Source organism: Staurois parvus, unplaced genomic scaffold (genome assembly GCF_062004578.1).
Source record: "Staurois parvus isolate SC_StPar_1 unplaced genomic scaffold, SC_StPar_1.0 ptg000147l, whole genome shotgun sequence".
Classification (NCBI taxonomy): Eukaryota; Metazoa; Chordata; class Amphibia; order Anura; family Ranidae; genus Staurois; species Staurois parvus.
In genome coordinates, this window is record NW_028317943.1 from 21164473 (window position 1) to 21185003 (window position 20531).

Consider the following 20531-nt stretch of genomic DNA (forward strand, 5'->3'; position numbering starts at 1 on the left):
GGCAGATTACGGGCCTCCCATAGCTGCTGCCAGGCCCCTAATCTGCCATAGGCCCCTATATACCGCCTCCTCATGCTGCTGCCAGGTCCAGAGTCTCTCATGGGTCCCTGTACGGCCTCCCATTGCTGCTGTCTCCATCGCCACACTCTGCCATGTGCCACTTTCAGGTCTCCTCACACTGCTGGTGTGTAGAATTTTTTGACATAGGGTGCTGGCAGATTACGGGCCTCCCATAGCTGCTGCCAGGCCCCTAATCTGCCATGGGCCCCTATACCGCCTCTTCATGCTGCTGCCAGGTCCACAGTCTCTCATGCCATGTGCCACTTTCAGGTCTCCTCACACTGCTGGTGTGTAGAATTTTTTGACATAGGGTGCTGGCAGATTACGGGCCTCCCATAGCTGCTGCCAGGCCCCTAATCTGCCATGGGCCCCTATACCGCCTCTTCATGCTGCTGCCAGGTCCACAGTCTCTCATGCCATGTGCCACTTTCAGGTCTCCTCACACTGCTGGTGTGTTGAATTTTTTGACATAGGGTGCTGGCAGATTACGGGCCTCCCATAGCTGCTGCCAGGCCCCTAATCTGCCATGGGCCCCTATACCGCCTCCTCATGCTGCTGCCAAGTCCAGAGTGTGTCATGGGTCCCTGTACGGCCTCCCATTGCTGCTGTCTCCATAGCCACACTCTGCCATGTGCCACTTTCAGGTCTCCTCACACTGCTGGTGTGTTGAATTTTTTGACATAGGGTGCTGGCAGATTACGGGCCTCCCATTGCTGCTGCCAGGCACGTAATCTGCCATGGGCCCCCGTACCGACTCCTCATGCTGTGACGTTGCAACAAGGTGGAATTCAACCCTACATATGTTAGACCGCCTTTACGAACAGCGAAAGGCCATCACCGATTTCCTGATGTTAAAAGCGGATAAAGGTACTCCCTGTGTAACTTAGATGTCAGCCATTGGCAGCTCATGCGTGACACCTGCGCTTGCTCAGGCCCTTTGAGGAGGCCACGCTATTCGTGAGTCGGCAGGACTATGGGATGAACGACGTCATTCCTCTGTTGCACGTCCTGGAACAAATGCTGTTAACAATGGCTGGTCAGGGTGCGGTAGACGTGGCGCACAGATCTCAACGCCACATGACCCCTGTGGGGGCAGGACAGGAAGAAGAGGAGGAGGTAGAGGAGGACATTGGTGCTCAGGAATTATTGAGTGAAATGGGTGGTTTTTCCACTCAGCGGACAGGAGTGGAGGAGCAGGAGCATCTGGTAGAGGAGGAGGAGGAGGAGACAGAGGACCCAGACGCACCGTGGCAGTATGCTGTGGAGATGGAGGCAGGGAGTCCCTCGCATTCCTTGGCACAAATGGCCCATAGCATGCTCGGTTGCTTGCGTAGCGACAGCCGAATAATAACCATCAGACAGAGGGATGACTTTTGGCTGTCCACCTTGTTGGACCCTCGCTACCGTTCAAAAATGGTGGCCTTTTTCACACCTGCTGAGAGGGAGGCCAAAATAACGTACTATAAAAACCACCTATGTAGTCAGCTGGTCTCTGCCTGTCTGCGCCAACGTCCATCCTCAGACACTGTGGGCCCTGTGCGCTCGCGTTCCGCTGCCATGGCAGCAGGGGAGGGGTGGGGTGGTAGGAGCAGTGGCAGCTCCACCAGCAGCGGCTGCCTCAGTCTGCAGTCGATGATGAGTAGCTTTCTTCACCAGCGCAGTGAGGAAACTACTAACCAGCCGCAGCAGCAGCAGCAGCAGCAGCAGCATCAGGTGGACCTGGAGCAGGACCTCAAACAACAGGCTTAGGCCTACTTGGACAGCACCCTGCCAACCGAGGTAGACAATCCCCTTGACTACTGGGCAACGAAACTTGACCTTTGGCCCCAACTAGCTGAATTTGCCCTTGAAAGGCTGTCATGCCCGGCCAGTAGCGTGGCATCGGAGCGCGTGTTTAGTGCGGCAGGAGGTATTGCAACTCCGCGGAGGACACGACTGTCCACCCAAAGTGTGGAGAGACTGACGTTTGTGAAAATGAATCAGGCGTGGATTAGTCTGGATTTCAAACCACCAGTTCCTGACACAACTGACTAAATCCGCCATGAATCATGCCCCAAACATGTGCCACTTTCAGGTCTCCTCACACTGCTGGTGTGTTCCATTTTTTGTCATAGGGTGCTGGCAGATTACGGGCCTCCCATAGCTGCTGCCAGGCCCCTAATCTGCCATGGGCCCCTATACCGCCTCCTCATGCTGCTGCCAAGTCCAGAGTCTCTCATGGGTCCCTGTACGGCCTCCCATTGCTGCTGTCTCCATCGCCACACTCTGCCATGTGCCACTTTCAGGTCTCCTCACACTGCTTGTGTATTCCATTTTTTGTCATAGGGTGCTGGCAGATTACGGGCCTCCCATAGCTGCTGCCAGGCCCCTAATCTGCCATGGGCCCCTATACTGCCTCCTCATGCTGCTGCCAGGTCCAGAGTCTCTCATGGGTCCCTGTACGGCCTCCCATTGCTGCTGTCTCCATCGCCACACTCTGCCATGTGCCACTTTCAGGTCTCCTCACACTGCTGGTGGGTTCCATTTTTTGTCATAGGGTGCTGGCAGATTACGGGCCTCCCATAGCTGCTGCCAGGCCCCTAATCTGCCATGGGCCCCCGTACCGACTCCTCATGCTGCTGCCAGGCCCGTAATCTGTCATGGGCCCCTGTTGTCGCTTGTTGGCATATTCCGCTCGTTCAGATGCTCCTTCTCCTGCTACTCCTCTTCACGTATTCCGTCAGCAGTCTTTCTTGGAATCCGTTTCCAAGAGACAACAGTTTGCGAGCACGCACCAGACGGTGCAGAAACTGAACGTCCTCCTGTCCAAGTTGCTGCTGCCAGGCTCGTAATCTGTCATGCGCCCCTGTACCGCCTCCTCATGCTGCTGCCAGGTCCAGAGTGTGTCATGGGCCCCCGTACCGACTCCAAATGCTGCTGCCAGGCCCGTAATCTGTCATGGGCCCCTGTACCGCCTCCCCATGCTGCTGCCAGGTCCAGATTGTGTCATGGGTCCCTGTACGGCCTCCCATTGCTGCTGCCAGGCCCGTAATCTGCCATGGGCCCCCGTACCGACTCCTCATGCTGCTGCCAGGCCCGTAATCTGCCATGGGCCCCTGTACCGCCTCCTCATGCTGCTGCCAGGTCCAGAGTGTGTCATGGGTCCCTGTACGGCCTCCCATTGCTGCTGTCTCTATCGCCACACTCTGCCATGTGCCACTTTCAGGTCTCCTCACACTGCTGGTGGTTTCCATTTTTGTCATAGGGTGCTGTATGGCCTCCCATTGCTGCTGCCTCCACCGCCACACTGTGGCTTCACACTCTGGTTTTGGCCCCGTGACTGCCTAAATGAGTGAAGTGTGCGGTGATTCTAAGATCGACGGCACTCATCTGCATGTCATACTGCCTGACAGTATTATTTCTCTTCCCCAGCAGACTCCAAGGGCATTTAAATTAAAGGTACAGTGTTCAGCACTAATATTAAGTCTCTCTGAAGCCTAGAAACACCCTTTTTTAAGTTAAATTCACAGCGAATATATTCGACTCGAATCGAAATTTTTCCACGAATTCGCCGAATCAGTCGAATCGAATTTTTGAATACTTCGCTCATCTCTAGTTATGACTGATGACATGGTAACCAGATTCCACAAATTGTGGTCCTGTTGGTATGCTTTCACCTTTTCGGAAAAGTATCAGGGGCTGATGGGCGAATAGCTCTTTCTCTCTCTTGGACGTGTGGGCCATGTCGGTGAATTCTTGACACCTCTCGCAGAGATAGTTCTGCTCTTACTATTGTTATTTTCATGCTTTCTCTACTAGCTTTTCATTTTCTTCTGCTCATACACTTTTTTAAATCTACCTTGACATTTGTACTTGCAAATTGTAAACGTTTTAATATATGAACGCTTCCTGCAGAATAATGTTGTGATTATACTACTGAGTTTGCTCCGAAACTAATTTGTATAATTGTGTACTACATGATAAGATATTATGTCATACCTTCTTGCAGTTCATTTCTGTTCATATGTTCTGCGTTTTGTCTGAAAAAAAAGCCAATTGTTTAAAAAAAAAAGAGACTTCTATGTAATTCCTCATGTGTTCATTATAGACTCCCATTTCCCTAGCAAAAGGATACACACTGATCAGCCATAACTTTATGACCACCCACCTATATTGAGTAGGTCTCCATTTTACTGATAAAACAGCCACTTCAGTTACAATAAAACCTATAAAGCCAAGGTTGACATGTTACAAATAATGCAAAATCAGATCCTACGGCACCTTTGTCTCGACATTGCAGAGAAAATCATTTTACATGCACTATTTGTATGATTCCCACATACAATACTTTGTTTGTCATAAGAGGGAAGAGTCATAACTGATAAGATGGAAGAGTCATAACTATTTTATTACTAAGTTAGTAGAAGCAAGCAGCGACAGCACCAAATGGCATACCTCAAATAACCTGGTTAATATTTAGCTCAGTGCTATATTTGAATATGCAGCTTTTAATGACACATTCATTTTGTTAGCGTGGTACAGTTTGACTGAGACTCAGCTCGAAAACAGGCTAGAAAATGGCAGGGGTGAATAAGTGCCTCAAGTACTCTATGTTTATATTCAACTTCTTGTTCTGGGTAAGTTCCAAATTACAGTAATTATTGTTGATAATTATCTATTTATATGAGCTTAATTAATAAAATACAGAGATCAGAAATGCAGGTGATTTATTGCAAATGCTTAGATTTGGAATTCCAGTTTGTCAGACTGCTTCTTTTCTCTTACTTTTTTTACTGTAATCCAAAAAGCATTTTTGTTAGTTTATGAAGCTGTTGTTGGAGAAGCAAGTATTTTAGGGATCAATACATTTAACTGTATACAAGTGTCCCAACTGTGTAGAACAAACCTGGTATGATTTGTGTATCTTTGAGTTGCCTTCAATATACAGTATATATATATATATATATACACAGACACACACACAGTACATATATCTGTGTGTCGTAAGTTTGGTTTTCTGTATTAAGTGGCAAGGTGTACTGTGCTTGCTAGTATGTTTTTGGTGCAACTTCAGTGTAACCATAATACATATCAAGGAGTTGCATTAATGTTAGTATTTTCCTTTGCAAAACTATTTCCAATTTGAAAAAGATATACTGTACAGCTAGAGAAAATAGATGATTTTACCAAACCTACAATGTACAATATTGAAGAATAGCAATACGGTGGATTTTTGTCCCAATGAATCGGTAACTGCAATTACAAAAAGTTTACTTTTTCAACCTTTACAAACCTTGCAATAAAACTAGTATCACATTTAATTCCCATGCCAGTATTCAGATCTAAAAATTTAAATACACAACCTTATGCCTTTAAGTCTATCTGTATACGCATCTCAGAGGTTTAAATTTGCTGTTAACAGTATTATAATTATAGCACCCACTGTGAATGCCTCTAAACTTTTTTTGCAACCAGCCAATTACACTAAAGCCAGGCGTACATGGATCAAAATTTGTTCAGCCAATTTCGATATATATGGGCAGGCTGGTTGTACACAAGTTGATATATAGAGCGACTTGTGAACAACCATCCTGTTGGGAAATTTTCTCTTGATCAGTGCTGCTGGCTAAAGCCTGTGGTTTTGATCAGTGTATTCTGATGGAAGGAAAGTCTCTCCGCTATCAGAATATAATAGCTCAACGGGAGGAATTCCATTACCCACATGGAGTGTATGGATGGGGGAATCAAGTCCTTTTCTTTTGTTCTGGTTGAGCAACAAAAAAAAATGACCCATGTATGGCCAACCTTACAATACATGCGTATTTACTAATACTTGCTTGACTTCATTGGAAGGCGACCCAGTTTTGGCTACCCATTTCTGGCTATACACATGTTTGATTTCTTTGATGAGCCCTTACCACTTTCAACCTTCCCTCTAAAGCTACGACCCTCCAAATTCTGTTATGCCATGTGACCTTTATATTTACATGTACTGGTTTACAATTGTATTTTTATATTGTGAAATTCAACAAAAATTCATTGAACACGAAAGGTTTCAAATATGCTTACATTTCTATAGGAAAGTATTAAACATTATTTGAGTTGCAAATGGCTCACAATTATAAATAACTTACAAGAATTAAAAAAGCATATTAAATAATTTCTTGGGTGAGGGCCTTTTTTACATTTTTATTGATGCATACATTTTTGTGCACATATTGTTTCATGTGTTGTACAAACTGAGGGAAAAACAATCAGGAAAGAGATTTTCTGTGGTGCAACCCCATTTAAAATGCACCAAATGGAAATGCAATTTTCTTTGGTTGCTTTTCATTTAAATAGGCCTGTTAAACCAATCATATAAAACTAAAACAAATCCTATGTTTTCATACACACTAAGCTGCAGGGTCTATATTTAAAAGACACAAGAATAAGATTTCATTCTGAAATGCATTTTCACACTGTAAAATAATTATGTCTTACAACAGGAAAATGGACAAGTGTGAATGGACCCTAAGAAAAATACATAAGCTAAACATCTCTGGGCAAATGGTGGATGGTGGCGGGCCACCCTCCTCTGCTGCAAGGGTCCCCCATAGGAGCAGGGGAGTCACGGTCCTAGGACTCGACCCTGCTCTGATAAGAAAATTATTTACTGAAAATGATTCATAGTGATGTGGAATTTTTAGAAGAGCCTAAATTGGTGATAACTTAATACACTGTATTCTGAGGTTGACACACCTTGAAATTGTGTGTGGGAGTTGTAAGCAAAGGAAAAGGGGTGCTTATCTTTAGATGTGTGTAACATAGAAATGCCATTTAGGTGCAAAAACAAACAATAGGCATGAACCTTCCTTATAATCACACAGTCCAGAGCTAAGCAATTATTGAACTCAGTGGACTTTGCTCTTCAGAGAATAAGGAAGCTTAGCTACAGTCATGGCCAAAAATATTGGCACTCCTACATTTCTATCAGATAATGCACCACTTCCCACAGAATATTGTTGCAGTTTTAAATGTTAAGGTATTCTCATGTTTATTTCTTTTGTTTGCATTGGTATGACACAAGAAAGTAGAGAAACAAAAAGCCAAATCTGACACATTCAACGCAAAACCCCAAAAATGGGCTGGACAAAATTATTGGCACCCTCAAATTAATATTTGGTAGCACACCCCTTGAAAAACGTAAGTGAAATCATTCGCTTCCTCTAACCATCAATGTTTCTTACACCTCTCTACTGGAATTTTGGACCACTGTTCTTTTGCCAACTGCTCCAGGTCTCTCAGATTGGGATGGTTCCTTTTACCAACTGCTGTTTTGAGATCTCTCCACAGGTGCTCTATGGGATTGAGATCTGGACTCATTGCTGGCCAGTTCAGTACTCTCCAGCGCTTTGTCTGAAACCATTTATGAGTGCTCTTTGACGTGTGCTTTGGGTCATTGTCCTGCTATAAGAGCCATGATCTTTGATGGAGACCCAACTTTCTGACACTGGGCCCTACATTGCACCCCAGAATTCTTTGGTAGTCTTCAGATTTCATAATGTCACACACACGGTCAAGACATCCAGTGCCTGAAGCAGCAATGCAACCCCAAATCATTAGTGAACCTCTACCATGTTTGACTGTAAGGACTGTATTATTTTCTTTAAAGGCCTCATTTAATTTTCTGCAAACAGTAGAATGATGGGCTTTACCAAAAAGCTGTAATTTTGTTAAGTCTGTCCACAGCACTTTCTCCCAAAAAGATTTTGGCTTCATCGGATACGTCTTGGTAAACTCCAATCTGGCTTTTTTTTATGTTTCTGTGTCAGCAGTGGGGTCCTTCTGGGTCTCCTACCATAGCGTCCCTTTTCATTCAGATGGCAAAATATAGTGCGACCTGACAAAGTTCTACCCTGTGCCTAAAGGTCACCTTGAATTTGTCTGGAAGTTGATCGAGGTTCTTTATCTACCATTCAAACAATCCTTCGTTACAAACTTGGAATGCAGTTATTTCTTACAATTTTTAGAAGGTGTCCATAATTTTGTCCAGTCCATTTTTTGGATTTTGCATGGAATGTTTCTCCACTTTTTTGTGTCATACCAATACAAACAAAAGAAATAAACATGAGAATTCCTAAACATTTGAAGTTGCAACAATTTTCTGAGTGAAGTGGTACATTATCTGAAAGAAATGCAGGGGTGCCAATATTTTTGGCCATGCATATGAGAACTATAATATGCAAATTTGACTTCTCATTTTTATTTATTGGTCACCTGTGTCCATGGCTGTATTCTTCTAGAAAACTTGTTAAACATCTTATCCAAATGGGAAATATTTCTAAGAGGAAGGTTGGGTCTTAACTAACTGCCAAATGCTACATATCTTTATCATTTCAGTGTACTCATAAAAAAATAATGGTTGTATGCCCATGGACAATAGGTTGATACCCTTGGGGGCCACTCATTTCTCCGCACTGATATTGGTCAATAATTACCCCGGTATTGGTTGTCACATGGTGTCTGTCTTGATTTGCTGTGTCATCTCATCCACATATATCTGACAATGGATTTCTAATTTCCATAAACACCTTAAAGCAGATCTGTTAACTGTACCTGAGCACCACAACCTAAAAACGCTATTTAATTCATTTCTAATATTCAGAGCAAACTCATCCATCCATCCATGATTTCATGCTTTTCTAGCATTTCTAGCTGTGGCCATCTTGAGTAAGGGCAGATGATTCATGTAAAATGTACTTCCTGGAATCAATCTGCCTTTAGCTTAGGCATGCAGGCAGGAGTCTCCTTCCCTCCTTCAGATAAAAGAAACTAATGCCATGAAGACTCCTGGGATGTATGACATCATTTTGGCCAAGACCAGAAACCAGGAAGCAACTAAAGAAATGTAAAAAATTAGTTTAAAAAAGTAAATGTGATATACTTTCCTATCTGTTTGTTAATGTTAGAAGCATAAGGATTAAAATAGTTAATGTTAATTTAGAGAGTTTAGTTCTGCTTTAAGACCATCAGATAAGTTCACATTAAATGTAGCCTATATAATCCTCCATAATACATACGAGAGGTATGAATTTAGCAATTATATATAAGAGATACATGATATAAATATTAATCATTATAGACCAAACCTAATTATCAGTCAGCACAGCCACTACGTGATTACCCCTTACACCACAAATATCATCAAATATATAAAGAAAAGGTTGCATATGAATCAATAATTAATCATAAGGTTGCTGCGCGCAACGCCTCCGTAAATAATGTAGCAAAAGATTCCGCGCAACCCACAAACCTTCACTGTAAAAAGATAATAAAGGCAAAAACATAAAGTTCAAAGTAGTAAGATCTTTCACCAAATTATCCACGTGTCCCAATTACTCCATGCACCAATACCTTCTATAACTGATCACCAGAGCTAAATAAGTAAGTTAATTAAAGGTGATGTAGCGCTGCTAATGGACATCAATCAGTACTAATAAACAATACATGTGAATGAACTGTGCTCATAGTCATAACATGAATAAATGACCAAGAACATAGACCATAAATATAAATGAATGAATATGAATTAATGAATGTGAATAAAGTTACTAAAGTGCTTTCAATAAATGAGTTCATAAGTTTACAAAAATCACCTGATCCGACACCGTAACTACAATTCCATGGTGAATGTGAATTTTCATGCTAATAACAGTGCCACTCCGTGCTCACAGAACTCTCACCTCCAACGCATGTAAAACTGCGTGTTAATAATATGACATCTTTACACATCCAGACCTCGCAATATCTCCTTAGTCCGTTCCTCCTCCCATATAATGGATACTTTTAAGATGGTTATAAAATCCTCCATCTCAGTGGATACCAATCACCTCCAACGCATGTAACACTTGCGTGTATTTAATAAGATATCTTAAATAAGCAATATCTTATTTAAGATATCTCATTAAATACATGCAAGTGTTAATAGAGGGCAATCCACTTCTCCCATATAATGAATACTAATAGGTAATCATGGAAATCCTCCATTCCGTCGGATGCCAGTACCTCACCCAAATGAAAGAATGTCTCATATAGTGTAGTAAGTCAGTAAAAAAAACAATATTTATTAAAATCACACTTACATTGTATATTAAAATTACAAGCGCTTTAAAACAAAAAACACCCAATTAACAGGCTTTCCCAGTAGAACCCTAGGGTCCTACTGTCATCATCAAAAATGTCATCTTTCCAAACATAAGTGACACAAATGTGTTTTAAATCATTAGATCTAACTTAAAAATCTAATAATTCTATGATAGAAAATCTGAACAAATGTAACCACCATTACTTGGATAAGAAGCAGTAAAGGCCCTTTGTCTTTACTCAACTATCACCTCAATTGCAATAAACCTCTCGGGCAGTTATTGTTTTTAATGTCTCCCAAAGAAATAGGCCTTTCAGTGGTTCCTGTTTAGCAACATGGATAGTAAAAGCAGTATACATATAATGCTTTAAAAGTTCTATTCAAAGACCTTTACAACATAAACACGGTTTTGTCCATTAAGCATTTTAGGGCTGGGCTCACAAACTCACTTTAGAGTCCCTCAAACAAGATCCTTCACTCAAGTTTTATACCTTTACACCATGAAGGCTGATCCTGTGTATCTCATTACCAAGAATGCATTACACGATCAGCTAAGTTATCAAAAGCAGATATTTTTGGTAACAATATTCATAGTGGCTTAAAAAAATATTAGAATCTGTTAAATTAATAATTATGTTTGCAATAAAGTTAATTGTAAACTAAAATGCAAATTGTAGTATCATTTATACCTGCAGACATTTATGATCCTAGGTTACTATGCAACCAAATAAGCATAATCAAAAACATTCTTATGTGTAAAGTAAGTACAAATATTTTCTGAAGCAATAAAAGAGATGTGGACAAGAGATTAAAAGAGGATAAAACTGACATTATGTACATACATTATCTGTTGAAGCAATGTTTTGCAGTTGTCATTACAAGCATGGCAATAGTTGCTTTACCACTTGCCCTCCTGAGGATTTACCCCCTTCATGACCAGGCCATTTTTTGTGTTAAGGGGCTGTGTTACCTTAACTGACAATTGCGCAGTCATGCAACGAGTTCCCACGAATTGAGATTTCTTTTGGTGGTATTTCATCGTATGTGCGTTTTTTATTTTTTACGCTATAAAAAAAAAGACCGACGATTTTGAGAAAAAAACATTTTTGACTTTTTGCTATTAAACATGTCCAGTAAAAAAATGTAAAAAAATCAAATTTCATCATAAATTTAGGCCAAAATGTATTCTGTTACATGTCTTTGCTTAAAAAAACCCAATACATGTAAATGAATTGCTTCACATTAAAGTTATAGGGTTTACAAATGGCGGTATATATACTGTAATTTTTTTTTTGTTTTTACTAGTAGTAGCGGAGATCAGTGATTTATAGTGGGACTGTGGCGGGCATTCTGACACTGGGGGGAACTGACTTGGTGTCACTGACATCCCCAGTGACACCAATACAGTGATCAGTGCTAAAAAAAAAGCATTGACACTGTACTAAAGGCACTGGGCAAGAAGGAGTTAACCTGATGGGCGATCAAACTGTTTTACTGGGGGGCAGTGTGTTAGTGCTTCACTGTAAGCACACCGCTCTGGATGATTGTGCTGTGCACAGCCATCCAGAGCAGTGTGTCTGAGCCGGCAAGGAGGAGGACTGTTAGTAAACAAAGCACCCCTCCTGCCTGTTGGAGATCCTCGGTAATCACCGGGCGTCGGTGTGGGAATCACTGGTCGGGATCCAGTGATTGACAGCCATGGCCCGGAAAAGCAAAATCACATATATACAGTATACACATGATTTTGTGCACCCCTGCCGCCCTGTAGCAGTATATCTGCTATAGGGTGGCGGGGAAGCTGTTAAAGCAGAACTTCAGCCAGAAATAACATGATAAAAATGAATAACCCGTGAAACAGTAAAATAGCAAAAACAGATTTAGCTGCAATATTCACCATCCATCCAAAAAAATTACCCCATAATACTTTATTTTCTGTTTCTGGATGTCTTTGGGCTGATGGCTAGTATTATTTGATCCACTTCCTCAGAAGCCAGTTTGTTCTGGACTCACCCCTCAAGCATTGATTTGATAGTGAAAGGAGAAGCAGCACAGTTGGTGGTGTCAAAGGGGAGTGTTGATAATTTAAAAAAAAATTTAGATGGGCATCTTAGCAAACACAACATACAGGGATATGAGAAATGGTAGTGACAACACACGATGAGCTGGATGGAATGGCGTCCTTATTCAACCCTACCAACTATCTAACTATATGTAACTATGAAGAGAGCATAGGTCACCCTTGACCAACATCATGTAGGTTTGTGATCTGTACTAGTAAGAGAGAGCCTACAAAGGCTGAACTGACAGAGGGCTGAAGATGAGGACTCAAGTTAGGGGACTCACAAAGTAAAAGGCGATAGGAATTTGGCTACCCCTGACCTCCATAGACTGGAATAGGAAAACATTCAGGGCCTAGGCCCAACAGTATATCTCAAGGGAGGACCTTCAGTCGAGGAACGCATCATAGAGTGTCTGGAAGGGGTCGCTGCTGTTTAATAAGTCATTTTGTTGGAACTATTCTGCTATGAGCTAAAAGGAGTAATGGAACTGCTGTGTCATGCACTGTACAGAGGAAGACATGTTCTTATACTATTGAGTGTTTTACAGTAAAGCATTGAAAAAGCATTTTGAGTGGGCATTCTTTATTCCGGGAAACAAACCTCTGGCTAGGAATATGTGAGTACTGTGTAAAGGGTGGGCCTCAGGCCAGGAGATGGCAACTCAATATGGCAGAGTCTCTCTCAAAGGCAGGTATGTGCATATCCTATCCTTAGAAGAAGCAAGACAGAACCTGGGCCAGCTTGGCAGGAACCACTGTACAATCCAAGCCACTTACAAGCATGCTTTTTCAGCACTGATTGGCTCCTTGTACTGCTTCTTCTTTTTACTCTCCAGCCCTGCTGTACAGGCACTACAAGAGGCTGATACCATGTCAAATGTACTACTTACATGTATTGCAATAAATGTAATAGTATAATGATTACAGAGGTTTTTTTAATGTGTGTCCTGTATATTTGCATAGGCTTCATCTTTAACTATTTACTTATATTGCATGTCTAACCAGAGTAGAACCCTTGTCAGATTACTATGTCAGTTTGTGCTTGACTGAACATGTGCTATACTCATTAAAACCACATACTAAAATGCTTCTTGCAGTATTTGGGGCCTGATTTTCAATTATTACATTCAAACTAAAATTATGGTATGTAGTAGGTTTTGCAGTATTTATTATTATTATTATTATTATTATTATTACTACGAGTTTATATAGCGCCAAAGGGTTTGCTCAGCGCTGTACAATAGGGGGGACAATACATGGCACAGTACAACAACAACAAACAACGTACGAGGGGTAAGAGGGCCCTACTCTTACGAGCTTACAATCTAGGAGGGAGGGGGTAAAGGTACAGTAGGAAGTGGCTGAGGGGGATGAAGTGGTGGGAGGAATGAGGGAGGATGGCCGTTAGGTGAGGGTGGGGTAGGCTTCCCTGAAGAGATGGGTTTTGAGGGAGCGCCTGAATGTGAATAGGGAAGGCGACAGTCTGATGGATTGGGGCAGTGAGTTCCAGAGGATGGGGGAGGACCTGGAGAAGTCCTGCAGTCGTGCATGGAAGGAGGAGACCAGGGAGCAGGATAGAAGGAGGTCCTGTGAGGAGCGAAGGGTAGGGTGGTACTTGGTGATCAGGTTGGTGAGGTAGTCAGGGGCAGTGTTGTGAACGGCTTTGTAGGTCAGGGTTAGGAGTTTAAATTTGATGCGTTGGGCAATCGGGAGCCAGTGGAGGGAGAGGCAGAGGGGGGTGGCAGAGGTGGAGCGGGTGGTGAGGTGGATGAGTCTGGCAGCTGAGTTCAGGATGGTCTGGAGCGGGGAGAGCCTGCACTTGGGTAGGCCAGTGAGGAGGGAGTTGCAGTAGTCAAGGCGTGAGATGATGAGGGAGTGTACTAGAAGTTTGGTGGTGTCTGGGGTGAGGAAGGAGCGTATCTTGGCAATGTTGCGAAGATGGAGCCTGCATGTGTTTGTGAGTGATTTGACATGCGGTTGGAGGGAGAGGTTCGCGTCAAGAATGACGCCAAGGACTTTGGCTTGCGGGGCGGGAGTGATAGTGGAGTTTTACTAATACTAATACAGTATTTTACTAATACTTTATGTTACTTTGCAGGTATGCGGCTGTGTCATTTTGGGTGTGTCCATATATCTTCGTGTTAGTAAAGATGCTCAACAGGTAAGCCTTAACCCTTCCTGCAGAGGTTTACTGCATAGTAGATTTATTGTTTGTAATTTCTTTGTTAGTTGCCCAAGTATTCAAAAAGTGTAACAATAGGCAATTTAACTATTCTAAACAAAACTAAAACAATAATTAAAACAGAATCCCATATTTCTAGTGTAAGTGCTGATTCACACCAGCTGCAGTCCAATGCAGGATTTTTTTTCCTGCATCAAAAATGCATGCACAGTGTTTTCCATGTATTCCAATGGCCCTAGTTCACACTGATGCATTCAGTTCCAGTCAGTTTCCAGTGCAGAAAAATATGCTGCATTTTTTTCTGCACAGAACTGTACTAGAACACAGCAAAACGCATCAAAAACACACCAGAATGGAGTGTGGTGTGAATTTCAAGCAAAAACACATTCAGAACGCACCCAGAGTGCATTTATGTGGTGTGAACTGGCCCTATATGCAAATAATTTTTTGAGGCAAAAGGTGGGCATCAAAAATATATGTAAAAGTAGCCACTGGCCATTTATAACATTGTATAACGCGTATTTTCATTTTTGCCATCAAATTGGTGAAAATCCCACTTTTATTTGCTGTGTGTTCCTATTCATATAGTATACATAAAAGACTTCAAGCATATCTCAAAACGTTCAGTGTGATCTGTCCAAATACAAAAACTTAATGTGGTTCTAAAGACAGAAGGTTTTTTCCTTAATGCATAAAAAATCTTCTGCATGCAGCTTCTCCCCCAAACACTTACCTGAGCCTGATCTCAATCTAGTGATGTGCACAAGACCAGCAGTTCTCTCTGTCCTCGTTGAACAGAGAGGCAGAAGTGGGAGTCATTGGCTCCCACTGCTGTCAATCACATGCTCTGTGTGTCAATGAATATACAGAGCCGACTCAAGAGTAAGTTAACAGTCTTTAGTAAGTCAACCATATAGTGTTTCTATTATGTTAGACTCCAATTTATATTGAATTTTACCACATGGGACCGAAATGGTTAATAAGGTTTTGACTTGCAGTAAACCTTAAGGCTCGGTTCACACTGCCACGACTTGAGATCCGACTTGTGAAATCCCATGTTCATCAATGAGAGCTGTCTTAATTAGCACTACTGAAGTTGCTCCGACTTTAGAAAAGGTTCCAGTACTACTTCAAGGTGACTTTTATCTGACTTGTGCCCATAGACTTTAATGAAAGTCGTCTCCAAGTTGGAGCCTCATCTATATTGATGTGATTTGGATCTGACATTACAAGAACCCAGGAAAAGTCACATGGCATGAAAGTCATGCATCAAGTCACATCAAAGTTGTATTCAAGTTGCACCAAGTCACCAGCAAATCACCAGGAAGTCACCTGGCAAGTTCACACCATAAGTCATGTGACTTTCAGGTCGCAGTAGTGTGAACCAGGGGCGGACTGACCATTTGGGAACTCGGGCACTGACCGAGGGCCCAGGGTCAGTAGGGGGCCCCATGAGATGTCCCTGTTACCTTTCATAGGCTTTTTTGGGTGTGGTTTGAGTGTGGGCAAGGACACAGGGGCCCCATGATCCCCTATTGCCCAGGGGCCCCATGAGTTGTCAGTCCGCCCCTGGTGTGAACCGAGCGTTAGGGCTCATGCATACAGCCAATTAAGGCTGTACTCCACCCAGATCAGCATATTGCTGTGTTGTTTCCAGTGAGTCATGGACAGGGAGTCTGTACAAATAATTGACAGGCTGACACTGTCCATGGGCGCACATCTATCTCTAAACCACAAGTAATTGATCCATGTTCAGTTTCATGGGAACAGCTGCAGATAGTGTCAGCATGTCATTTATTTGTACAGGCTTCCTGCAACTGATTGGGAACACCTGCCCATACCTGTTCCAAATGTTCTGGGTGGTGTACAGACCTAGTCAGCAATGTCATATAAACTAATACAGTATAATGTATGTCATTCCCTATGTGGGTGGGACCTATGTGTTACAGAGGTTATGTTCATTTTATTATCAGATTATAGCCTTTATATTCATTATCATCCAGCCCAACCCACACTGCCATATTTATGTGATAGTTCATAATAAAAATGTTCATATGTGAAAAAAAGGAACATGGTTCCAAATTTGTGAAATATCTTGCAATTCAAAATGTAAATGCCCTATACATCCTAATGATGCATGACATTAAAATGAGCACTAAAGCAGCAGATAGTAGCGGTAAAACATTTGTGAAATGTGTATGAGGTCTAGAATCAGATAGGGCTTGGCGAGAGAGAGACTTTCAGCACTCAATAAAAAAATGTAACTTAATGTAAGGGTTTAGATTGGAATTTAGGGTCAAGGGTTGGTTAGGTGTTAAGGTTTAGATTGGGAGATAAGTTTAGGATTGGGTCTTAAGTTGCAGGATAACTCCAGTATTTACGAAATTATAAAAATTTGTTTGTCTAGCATTTCTCTAATTAGGATTTACTTTAGCTTTAGCTAAAACTCCTTTCTTTTGCAATCCTCATCCAGCAAAAAATTTCAAACATGCATTCATTGTCTATCTCAATGTTTCTCAACCTTTTTTTTAGTCAAGTCACCCTTTAAAATTATGGACAGTCCCGAGGCACCCTTTAAAATTATGGACAGTCCCGAGGCACCCAATTTTAAAATGGGGTACCTCAAGACTGTCCATAATTTTAAAAGGGCACCCCATTCTAAAATGTGAAAAACGATTCTAATCGTTCTATATAATGCAGCAACATCCACACATGTAGGACACCCAACATTAGAGGTGATTTATTCTTTTAAAGCAAATACACTTTTGCACACTGGTACTGAGTAGTATTCCAATGTTTCTCTTCTCCCTCAGTTTTTCTCCATCACTGAGCTAATGTGACCCCAGCACTGAAGTAGAGGGGCAGGGAAGGGTCAAGCTAGGATGCTGGGCTTGCAGTTGACATCCTCCTTATCAACTGATGATGTCATTGGTTGTCAGAATGCCAGCGGTTAGAAGGTCATAATGGTGCACAATGAAAGCCTGTTTCTTTGTGTAACTAAAAGGCAGGCTTGTTTTCACCTGCTGGCTTGTATACAAGCTTTGGGCAATTTTTAGACATTTTGCCAAAGCACCCCTGAAGAAGTATCAAGGCACACCAGGGTGCCTGGGCACCCCTGGTTGAGAAAGGCTAGTCTATCTAGCAGTAGTTGCTCACATTCAGCTGCATTTGTTCTGTGATGTTGATGACGTGTTGTAGCTTATCCAAATCAGTTTTTCAGTTTCAGTGAAGATCATTGAACTTCAGCTTCAGCTTCATTGGCTTCAGCTTGTATAAGAGCAGTGTGAACAGCAAACCTTGACAAAGCATTTGCAGAGCTTTCAGCAAGCTTTGTTGAAGCTTTTAAAGGGCAATTCAGCTCCAGTTTGTAAATTCTGATTGGCACTTTAAGCAAGCTTATTGCAGGCTTCAGCACTTCTTGAAGCTTGTTGAAAGCCTGCTGAAGCCTGCTAGCCACATGCATAAAGTTACAATCAGCACTCCCATTAGGATCTGAGTTCAAAACGTAGGTTAAGAAAAATAAAACACCCAATTGGTTATGTCCATCTTCTGTCTCTTACAGAGTACTATACAACATGTGGCAGCTGATTTAATGAAGTGGACCCAAAGCAGCAAATAGAGTGTATCTCTTTTGTGTTCATTAAACAGCTTTGCGAGATGAACTTAGTGTGATTGTACTGTCCTGGTGTATAGAACCAGAGGAGAAAAGGAAAAAGACCTAGTAAGGGAACGCTAGACAAGTAAAGAAGGTGATAGTTAATTTAAATCCAGATGTGGTTAGGGGAAAGACAAAAGTGGTGGGGGGAAGGGAATTGAGTGGCAGGGTGGGAAGGCAAGCCTCCAAACATTTAGGTTTACATTAGGTATTTATGGTAGAAAAGGTTTGAATCGTAGATTGAGAAAACAATCCATATAGTATTTCATGCCCTCCTCCTTTCCATGTGGCCTGTACATAAACTCCTTAATTTCCTCCTTCTTCTGTATATCACCTGTACATTAATGTATATAGTGCACCATTCTCAAGCGCCGCATTTAACCCCCTCAGTACCTCATGTTTCTACACTTCCAAAAGACTGTGACAAAAAAATGAGAACACCTTGGGAGGTTTACTTTCCAAAAATAATTCATTCAGAGGTTTTTGTAAGATTCTGGCAATTTTATTTTAACAGAAGGCAAGAAAAACAGGTGTTTTTTTATTTTGTTTATTTTTTTCATTTTTATAGTAAAATATAAAAAAAAACAGTGGTTATTAAATGCAACCAAAATAAAGCTATATATCTCTAAAACAAACTTCTCTCTATATATCTACAGTTGATGAGCTTTATGCTACTTCATTCTAGTCCCCTAATAACAGAAGAGCAACCTCTAATATTGTTTCTGTTCTTTACAAATTAGCAAACAGTAAATGGTTTCAGAAATATTACAGAATAATATCAAAGCTTTATTATTTATGCTTTTAAATTAGAACAGGTTTCTGAATCAGAACGTTGAATTTACTAATTTTAATAACTGAGATTCACTTTACTAATAATAATGGTAATTGTTACTCTAAGTATTTCTTTTTTTTAAGAAATGGATGCCTATTTTCATGTGTTTCCAATTTTACATATATGCGTAAATAGATTTTTCTCTCTTTAGAAACTAAATCTTGAAGGAACTGGTATAATGTCAGGAGTAGATGTAATGATAGCAGTTGGAGCAATAATTATGGTGCTTGGATTTTTTGGATGCTGTGGAGCCATAAAGGAAAGTCGTTGCCTTCTAATTCTGGTATGTACTTTTACGATGTACATTGTTGCTGTTTTGTTGATCTATTTTATAGAAACAAATTCTCGATACCAGCTCTGCAATCTTTCTTCAAATCAAAAAGACAGACACAGCTTCCTTATGAATTTAGATTTTTGCCATAATATATCATGGCATCTCTTTTAATTGTTCTGTTTGTGTATTTGAAGTGAATTTCTAGGTTTTTTTTTCCTTTTTTAGTTTTGGATAGACGGGAGAAGCATTGGTTTGTTTTTTGCGGCCTCATTGGGGAACTTTCCTCCCTATTTGTATTGATGACCATTGTTCTAGAAAGCAAGTGAGGGGAAATCCACATTTTTAGATTGTCCCTAGAAGAAAAGGTAAGGGAAAACCTTCCAACATTGGTAACTGTCTAAGAGAGGCATTCCCCACACTATGGAAGATTTCCCTTCACTTTATATCTCTGGGGCAGAGTCAACAGAAATGTCACTAATTGTACACAGTAAGCAAACAAATAAACTGGCAGGAGTTTTTACCCCTACCTACCTTATTCAAATCTAAAAAAAAAGTTTGTGCTATATATACACTTTAATTTTTGCTGCATTTTGTGTTTAGTTCTTGGCACCTTGATAAAAGAGCCTATACCCCCTTTAATCCTCTCCCCTCCAGAACAGTGGCATTTACTTCTGTTCCCTTGAACGTCTTAAAGTAGATAGCTATGTAGTTTAAGTGATACACTTTTTTTTTTTAATTCTTTTTATTGTGCTTTATAAAGGAAGATGGTGGGGGAGCACAACTGGCCCAATGAAGGTCACGCAGGACAAACAATAATAAATCTAAAAAAAACATAATTCAAGGAAACAAACCCTTTCTCCCCCCTGCCCTTCTCTGTGCCACCCCCACAACAACTCAACAGGATGATGGCATTACCAAACAGATAGGCAAGCAATCAACATCACTGACAAGATGCAGGCCCATCCATATACTGAATAGGTGTTGGCCGTTCAGAATAACTTGAGTGCATGATGTATGATATCAAATAAAATGAACAAAGGCCAGGCAACAATAGATCAACATTACCTCTCCCGCCACCGGTGTTCAAGCAAGGGGGACCTGCAGAAGAAAAACAAGTGGCATACAAATGATGACAAGGAGATAGGGGCTATCCATTTGTGACTTCCGTGGATGTCCAGCTACTCAAGACCTTGTAAGATTTCATAGGCAACCTCTAATCAGATATGTTGCTTTATAAAATGGTAGCTCCGCATTCACCAGACCTTTCCAATATTGTAAGGAAGGGAGGATTATTTCTACAAATGTAACAAAATCACCTTATGGGCGTAGAAAAGAAGTATACTCAGTAATGTTCTATGTGTGAC

At 41.4% G+C, this 20531-nt stretch overlaps 1 protein-coding gene across 1 annotated transcript in view; it reads left to right on the plus strand.

Moving 5' to 3' along the window:
• The first annotated feature begins 4575 nt into the window (after positions 1-4575).
• The window catches only part of TSPAN8 (tetraspanin 8), a 56740-nt gene continuing 40784 nt past the window's right edge, over positions 4576-20531 (plus strand). Inside the window, exons 1-3 of the mRNA XM_089674105.1 lie at positions 4576-4676; positions 14323-14385; positions 19045-19176. Coding sequence (XP_089530231.1) covers positions 4617-4676; positions 14323-14385; positions 19045-19176 — 255 coding nt within the window. The 5' untranslated portion in view covers positions 4576-4616. The remainder of the gene's footprint in view (positions 4677-14322; positions 14386-19044; positions 19177-20531) is intronic.